The sequence below is a fragment of the Peromyscus californicus genome, unplaced genomic scaffold, assembly GCF_007827085.1.
Source record: "Peromyscus californicus insignis strain IS unplaced genomic scaffold, ASM782708v3 Scaffold_1__1_contigs__length_55948999, whole genome shotgun sequence".
Classification (NCBI taxonomy): Eukaryota; Metazoa; Chordata; class Mammalia; order Rodentia; family Cricetidae; genus Peromyscus; species Peromyscus californicus.
The window spans coordinates 36,110,163-36,119,153 of record NW_026294492.1 but is presented as its reverse complement, the minus strand read 5'-3'; the positions used below and the strand labels follow the sequence as shown (position 1 = coordinate 36,119,153).

Sequence of the window (8,991 nt, the reverse complement as noted above, 5' to 3'; positions counted from 1 at the left end):
GGAAGATTCTGCGACAGAACTCCAGTCTACTGACTCGCCAGGCCGGAAGGTGAGCTTTGTGTCTGCCCGGGCGGCAATGCTTCGGTCTCCCTCGAATCTGTGTCCGGGCCCTGGTATTTTAGGGGCTACTTAAACGTTATGAGTGGTCGTTTGGGAAGGAACAAATTTTTTTTTTTTTTTTTTTTTTTTGGTTTTTCGAGACAGGGTTTCTCTGTGTAGCTTTGCGCCTCTCCTGGGACTCACTTGGTAGCCCAGGCTGGCCTCGAACTCACAGAGATCCGCCTGGCTCTGCCTCCCGAGTGCTGGGATTAAAGGCGTGCGCCACCACCGCCCGGCGGAACAATTTTTTAAAACGAAGTTTTGCTACCTTTTAGTATCAGCGGTCTGTCTCAGAATCTACACCTGGGAAATCTGTCACCTGGCGCGTCCTTTCGTTGCACAAGCTGTTAGAGCATGGCAGGCGTGAGAAAGCCAGGGCGAACTTTTTTCTTTACCCCATGGAGTCGGAGGTGAGGGAGGAGCCCTGTCAGATCGCGGTGCTCGGAATCACATCTTCAGAAGTGCCCTGGGCACCTCGGAGGCGCTCCAGCAAGTTGAGGATGAATGAGATGTCTAGGCAGCTTGCCTCTGTCGTCTCACATGGCAGCTTGTCTTTAATATGCCATGAGAAACGAGGATAGTGTTGGTACTTGCGGCTCTGAGTTCTAGGACCATTTTATCCCATTGGGTCTCAAGATTCTCATTCATAAAAGAATACAGCAGGGGTTTCTCGTCGCTGCAACTCTCCTGCTAGGTTTTTGGTTGTTGGCTTTTTTTTTTTTTTCTTTTTTTAATCACTTGAGGATCTCTGCTAATATCTGAAGCACTTCTGTTAGTTCCCTCAGGGAAACATTTAGATGCCTCTTGAGTTCTCACGCTTTTCTCTTAGAAGTTTACATGCTGTTTTCCCTTTTTAAATATTTGTGTGTGTGTGTGTGTGTGTGTGTGTGTGTGTGAGAATGTGAGTGTGAATGGTCTTTTCTAACTATTTTCACTTTCCAGAGTTTATAGTTCCTCCTCAGTGACCTCACAACAACCCCTAACTTGGAATGTGCTCATCCCTGCAGAGATAAAATAATTCAGAAGAAGGAATATTCCTAATCACTAAAGAATGGGGCCCTTCTTAATGTGTCATCACCTTTTCCAAATAGCGGTGAATGTTATGCATGACACTGCCTAAGAGTGGTAGAAAATGTGTTTATTTTCTCTACAGAGACCATATTTGTACATATATTTATTCAGTAAAAACTTACAGATCAGTTATTAAGTTCTGGGCCCTCGGGTACTGAAGTAAAGCAAGCATTTTCTTTTCCCCTGAATTTATTAAATTGAGAGGATCAGACAGAAAACAGAATATTGTACTTTTAGCCCGTTTTATATACTACTACATACAGGATAGAAGGGGGGAAGCAGGATAGAAAAACCCATTTTAGGTTTTTAGAAGAAATGCAGGGTGAGAAGTAGCCAGATGTTTGGTATGAATAGGATTAGAGTATTTCAGGTGGAGTGGACCTTATGTGGTAAAGATTCATGCTTGTACTGGGACTGAAAGAAGGTGATTAGAAGCAAGCAAGTAGATGAAGGAGTAGATGAGGTTAGGAATGGAATGTGTCAGCCCTGAAGAACGTCTTAGTTTTGATTCTGCGGAAGCACAAGATGGAAAGTCACTGAGTGTTTTCAGAGCATTTTAGGAATGATCTCAGGGAGATTGGGAGGTAGGGGCAGGAGTGGAAGAGCTTGAGGGCCGCTGAGGTTACTGCAGCAGTCTAGGTAAGAGCTAGAGACTGCTGTGGGCTGTGTCCCGTGTCACCTCCAAATTCATAGATTGGGAGGTAGAACCTTTGCAGGGTGATTTGGATTAGATGAGGTCATAAGGGTGGGCTGCCATGATGACACCAGCATAAAAAAACAGAGGCAGAGAAAGCTCAGCCATGTGATGCCTTCCGTTTTGGGATACTGCAGAAAGAAGGCCTGTTTCCCAGTCTCTGGAATTGTGAGAAGGAAACTTGTTTTAATTAATTACCCAGTCTCATCCTCTGCTATAGCAATAGAAGACAGACAGAGATCAGGGGCTCACTCGAGATGCCGATGAAATAAGATCTATTTTGGAGGAAGAATTCATGTTATTTACTAATAGACTATATATTGGAGATGGAGAAAAAAAAAAAGATTCTCCATTTTGGCTTTTCAAGTGACTCTTTGGTGAACGATGGGTATACTCATCTTGATTGTGAAATGTGTGTACATATGTCACAATTTAGCAGATTTGAACATTTTAACCATGGGCAGGGTATTTTATGTTAGCTTCCTTGGGGAAGCTGTTAAAAAAGTCTCCAGAATTTTAGCTTAACAAATGGATAGATACTGAGATTGGAAAGAAGGGAAAGAACAGGTTTTAGAAGGGGAACAATTGTCAAGAGTCCCTCCCTTTATGGATGTGTCAAATTTGGGAAACTATGAGACCTCTAAATAGTTTCAGAGGCAGTCTGTGGTAAAAATCTGAATCATTTTATATATGTATGTGCTGTACATATGCATGTGCGGGTGCCTGTGCTCAAGGCAGCCAGAGGGCAAAGTAGGATGTCTTCATTTAATCACCTTACTGTAGGAGGCAAGTTCTCTCATTGAAGCTGGAGCCTAGACTGATTTTCCAGCAACCCCTGTGAGCAGTCCTCTTGCCTGTCTCCCCAAACCCATGTAAATCTGAACCTTAAACTCTGGACAGAGGAATTAGGATTTTTAATAATTAGGTGCTATAGGTACAGTCTAGTACTAATTAATGATGTTTGGATGGATGCCAGCAGAGCACACACAGCTACAGAAAGTGCTTCTAGACTGTCTCACTTATATAGCTGTCTTAGTTAAGTACACTGTAATGCTCAGGTGACAGAGTTGCCCAATGATGTGTTTCTCAGAATGTGTCCGTTAGGTGACGCGTTATCTGTGCTTCAGACAGGTCAGTCATTGAGATTTTGGTTATCTCAACCAGTTTTATAGACATGGGAGGTGGAGAAACAGGCCTTTAAAGTGGAGTATACAAATTTCTGAGAGGATACTTGATATAGGTAGTTGTATACAAATAATAATTTCTCGTTTCTGCATACACTCTTTCTAGAGTAGATCTGCCTGAAATTAGCCTGTGTTTATATATTTTCCTTTCTCATCTCTATATTTTCTGTTTGTAAATAGGTACTTGTGTCTTATCTAATTTTCCATGTTCCATTAACTCTATTAGTACTCATTAAAGAGGTAGTTCAGACTATATGTGCTTAGGGAAAAGTTTAAAGGCCCATGGTTAATCTAAATATTAACTATGATGGTTAATCTTGGTTGCCAATTTGACAGACCTGGGAAGAAGGAGCCTCAGTTGAGTAATTGCTTCCATCTAATTGCCCAAAGGCATGTCTGTGGAAGAGAGCCATCCCACTATGGGCAATGCCATCCCTTATACAAGCAATGTATCCCTTGTACAAGCAATGGCAAGGTAGTGGAGTGAAAGTCTGGGGGCAAGCCAGTAAGTAGTGTTCCTCTGTGGTTTCAGCCTCCAGCTCCTGCCTTGAGTTTTTGCCTTGGCTTCCCTTGATGGACTGACTATAACCTGTAAGAGGAAATTTTTTCGACACCAAGTTTCTTTGGTCATGGTATTTATCACAGCCACAGACAACCAACTAGGACATTAACCTACCAAGGATTTGCCTTTCCTAATTTAAACACCTTCCTGTTAAGGCTGAAGTGTAGCAACAGACTTGGCATATAATTATGTGTTTTGAATTAAGATATAATAGTTCTCAAGACCCCCCCAGTGGAAGTCTGAAATGTTTAGTAGTACCAAACCCTACATACACCACGTTTCTTCCCACATATACATACCTGTGGTAAAGCTTAATTTATACATTAGGTACATTAAGAGATGAACAACTACTAACAAGATAAAATAGTTTTAACTATATTGTAATAAAAGTGTTAGCATTGCTATTCATGTTTTGGGGCCACACTTAAGTATACAGATTACTTGAACTCAAGCACTGTGATAATGTGACAGTTGAGGTGACTGCTAAGTGACTGACTGCTGGGCAGAGGGGCTAGCTAATTCGTGCTCTTGGCTGGATAAAATAGGATGGAGTTTTTTTTTGTTGTTTTTTTTTTTTTTTTTTTTTCTTTCTCGTTTTTCGAGACAGGGTTTCTCTGTGTAGACCAGGTTGGCCTCGAACTCCCAGAGATTCTCCTGGCTCTGCCTCCCAAGTGCTGGGATTAAAGGCGTGTGCCACCGCTGCCCAGCTGGATGGAGATTTTTATCCTGCTGCTTTAGAATAGTGTGCAATTGAAACCTATTGATTATTTATGTTTGGAATTTTCTGTTTAATGTTTATGGACTTGAGTTGACTGAGATAACTCAAACTGTACAAAGCCAAATTTTATATAGAGGTGGTCTGATATTACTATGTGGTGTAGATTGGGATGATCAGAATAGTTGTTAGGTGACTGGAGTGTGGGAGGGATGCTTGATGGGGAGCTTGGCATGTTTAGATTGTTTTTCCATTGTTTTCTTTTGAAGCAGGATCTCATGTAGCACAGGCTGATCTTGACCTCTGATTTTCTTGCCTCTTCTTTCCAGCACCTTTAGATTTTTATGCAGGGACCAGATTCTCCAGGGAAGCATCTTTCATTGTCTTTCATGGAGGACAAGGATCTAGCTGGTGGCTTTTTGTTTGTTTGTTTTTGAGACAGGGTCTCTTGTATCCCAGGCTCATTTTGAACTTACTATGTAGCTGAGCACAGCTTTAAGCTCCCTATCCCTCTGCCTCCACCTCCCAAGAGCTGCCCTGTCATGTCTGGTTTATAAGGTGCTAGAGATTGAACCCAGGACTTCATGCATGCCCAGCTAGCACTCTCCCAACTGACCTATATCCATCCCTATCACTCGCTGGTGACTTGGGGGTTTTAGCATTCAATTTGAATGGTTTGTATGTAAATAGTTGCATTCGTTGTCTTCTAGTTTACGACTGTGTTCTGGAAAATAAACTTCTAGACTTTTTTTTTGTGGGTCAGTTGCCTAGTAACATGTGGGCTAGGGCACCTAGGAAGATCCTTTTGTCAAACAGAGATATCCAGCCCCAGATCTCTCACCCTTGGTCCTAACAATTTCAGCAATCATTTCTGTTGTCTGTTTGTTGTTCCTATCTTCCTTTGTTCCTGCCTTCTTAACTTTTTCTTTTGGTTTTTCGAGACAGGGTTTCTCTGTGTAGCTTTAGAGCCTGTCCTGGATCTCACTCTGTAAACCAGGCTGGCCTCGAACTCACAGAGATCCACTGGCTCTGCCTCCCAAGTGCTGGGATTAAAGGCGTGTGCCACCACCATCTGGCTCTTTCCTAACTTTTTAAAAAGTTAAAAAAATTTCTTTTTTAAAGGTGAGACTAAAGGCTAAATTGGTTTGGTTCTAAAATGCCCCAATTACTGGCTTGGGATTTTAATTTTTATCTAGTAAAATCTGTGAAATCTTTTTGGCTATGAGTTTTGAGATATGTCTGCGCCATTTGCATTTTCTCATCCTATCCAATGTTCTAAAGAGTTACCTTTGCGCCGGGCGGTGGTAGCGCACGCCTTTAATCCCAGCACTCAGGAGGCAGAGCCAGGCGGATCTCTGTGAGTTCGAGGCCAGCCTGGTCTCCAAAGCAAGTTCCAGGAAAGGCACAAAGCTACACAGAGAAACCCTGTCTCAAAAAAAAAAAAACCAAACCCCCCCCCCCCAAAAAAAAGAGTTACCTTTGCTTTTTGTAGAACTTTTAAAGCTTTGTTTCATGTGATTTAAATCATTTGACATCTTTGCTCCCGAGGAGGGTGTGGAAGTTAAATACTTGCTTTCCTTCAGAGGAGCAGCTTGTTGTCTTGTTCCCATTTACAGAGTGAATGAATGAATGCATGTTCTTCCCTGGCCTGGGGTGAATTGGCACTCTTGTCAGCCATCAACTTCCTCTTATTTATTCTTATTTATTCATTGATGGGATCTTAGTGTGTAGCCCTGGCTAGCCTGAAACTCTCTATGTAGACCAGGCTGACCTGGGACTCTAAGAGATCCTCCTGCCTCTGCTTCCTTAGTGCTAGGATTAAAGGTGTACCACATTCCTGTTCAGTTCTCTTTTTACATTTTATTTTTATTGTGGTAAATTGTCCATAAGAAATCCTATTTGCGTGTTCCCTTGTGATAATAGCTAGAACTACTTATGTGAGGTAGGATGACCCCATAACCGTAGAAATTCCTAACAGTGAGCAAAGGACGAGAGGCGAGAGTGTCCTGTCTGCAGCTAGGAGACTGTTTTCCCTCTGTCCTAATTCTGCACTCACTGGATGGAGCTGCTGGGAAATCATGTTCCTCTTTGTGACAACTAGTTTAGTATTTGTCTGTGGTATTACTTCTTATGAGTGGTGTTAGAACCAGAGACTTACAGTATTCCACTGGTCCAGGGACTTGTCTCAGAGATGCCAAACATGCCAGTCTAATGCAGTTTTTATGGCGTGACAAATATTTTTGGAGGTAATAAATGTTATCAGTTTAAGTAAATGTATTTGCTAATTGTATTCTGTGATATCTCTTGTCATTTGTCTTAATTTTTTTGTGTGTGCTGAGCCTTTGAATATGGTAATATTTTTGGTGGCATAGTGGTTAATCATTTATATTGCAAGAGGATGTTTGTTTTGTTTTAGGAATAACTTTGTTGTTTACTCAGTTAATTGGCATCATTTAACTCCTAACTTTATGAAGATACTTCTGCTATAATGTCATCAGAAGATACAGAAGAGAAAAAATATTTCTTATATTTGACAAATACTTTAATAGATGACTTATAATTTTTTGACTGGTAGTGTCAACATAAAATTGATACTTGTGAAATACTCATTTAATTCTAAAATAAACTTATTACCCCGTAGAATCTTGTCTTTTTTTAAAAAGATGACCCCATACTCCTAAGGTATTTGAGGCCATTGGAAGGCTGCTGAGTCCTCTCCTGCTCAGCAGGCTACATCCTATGGGAAGCCAGTGTTTGGGTTTGTGAATAAACCTTATGCTTTTCTCCCCTCCATGGCATTTCTAATAGCAAAGCTTTTGGTGTGTTAGTTTTGAATGGAGAATCCTTTTGTTGCCCAACGAAGTGATAAAACTATGCATGTCACGCTGACTTCATGTTCTATTTCTTCCAGATGTCCTCATTGCCAAGAAGAGCAAAAAAACAGGCGCAGAATGTGGAATCCAAAGATGAATTTTCTTTCTTCTCTGAGTTGTAAGCATATTAGTGTAATATGTTGTCACGGGAATTGTGACTATTCTGTCACTTAGAAACTTAAGTCATGTGGGTTGAAGAAATGTGTGTCCTTGTCATTTATCCATACAGCAGCTATTTGAACTCCTGCTGTGATCCAGGAGAGAAAATAGCTAACTAAACACATTACATAATATTTACCCTGGAACCAGGCTGAAGGAGGGCATGCTGTTGTTTACATTGCTTTAGAAAAGTGCTCATAATTTTTACAGTATTGCCACTGTGTGTAGGGTCACTTTTTATTGTGGGGGCTACCTGATGCTTTGTAGGATGCTTAGTGGCATCTGTGGCCTCTTACCAAATAGGTGCGATAATCAAAAATGTCTTTAGATAATGCCAAATGTCCCAAGGGCTCCAAATCATCCTCTCTTGAGAATCTTTGCTATAGAGTGCATTTCCTATCCTGACTGCCCAGCCTCAGATAACTTACTCAGAGGCTGAATATGAATTATAAATCCTTGGCCAATAGCTCAGGCTTGTTACTAGCTAACTCTTACATTTAAATTAACCCATATTTCTACTTAGGCTTTGCCATGTGGCTCATGGCTTATTACCTCATTTTCTACACATCCTGCTTGCTCGCTGATTGGCTGGCTGGCTGGCATTTTCCTTCCCATCGTCCTTAGTTTGGTTGCCCTGCCTATACTTCCTTCCCAGCTACTGGCCAATTAGCCTTTTATTAAACCAATTTGTGTAGCTGGAGAATTTTTCTCCAGCTCCCACCGCCAAGTCCCGCCAGACCCGGAGCCCACTTATAAAATAAACACACAGACTCTTACATTATTTAAACTGCTTGGCCATTAGCTCAGGCCTATCATTGTCTAGCTCTCACTCTTATAGTCAACCCATTTCTATTAATCTTTACTTTGCCACATGGCTTGTGGCTTACCGGTACTTTACATCTTCCTTGTCCTGGCGGTGGCTCCAGCCGGTCTCCCTTTCCTTCCTCCTTCCTCAATTCTCCTCTCTCCTTGTCCTGCCTATATATACTTCCTGCCTGGTCACTGGCCAATCAGTGCTTTATTTATATAAAGCAATATCCATAGCACTTCCCCTTTTTTTCTTTTTCAAAAAGGAAGGTTTTAACTTGAACATAGTAATATTACATATAACAAAATAATTATCGAGTAAGAATTATAGTTATAAAAGAAGATATTTATCTTATATTTGTGAGTTTAAGGTTTTATATCTAACTTATCTTTTATCATAACTAAGGAAAATTGTAAGTATCTAGTCTTTAACCACATCAAAGACCTCAGAAGGATATAATACTACCTGAGAAATGGGAGAAGAATGCAAGCAACTTTTGGGAGTCTTGTAGGGTAGACAGAGACAGCTGACAGCCTGGACAGTCATTTAAAGTTCTCTTGTAAAGTTGGGGCATTAGTCTTTAGCCCGAAGGCCTAGAGTCTCTCATTCACTTTTTTTTGTGTCCTGTAGAATGTCTTGTAGTTTTTTTCTGTAAATCAGGAACCTGAAGGACCATTTTGTCAAGCAAAGTTCAGTGGTTACCTTTCTATGGGTCCTGTATGTCAAGTTGATCAAGAAGTCCAGGCAAGAACAGTTTGTTGTCCAAATGGCTATTTTTGTCAAGGTGAAGATAAACTCCAAATGGAATGTCTTTGATGCCCATACT

The 8,991-nt window shown here is 41.1% G+C and overlaps 1 protein-coding gene across 1 annotated transcript in view; it reads left to right on the top strand.

The window, feature by feature from the left end:
- Srbd1 (S1 RNA binding domain 1) overlaps positions 1–8,991 on the top strand; it is a 184,798-nt gene continuing 175,807 nt past the window's right edge. Inside the window, exons 1-2 of the mRNA XM_052746467.1 lie at positions 1–49; positions 7,237–7,316. Coding sequence (XP_052602427.1) covers positions 7,237–7,316 — 80 coding nt within the window. The 5' untranslated portion in view covers positions 1–49. The remainder of the gene's footprint in view (positions 50–7,236; positions 7,317–8,991) is intronic.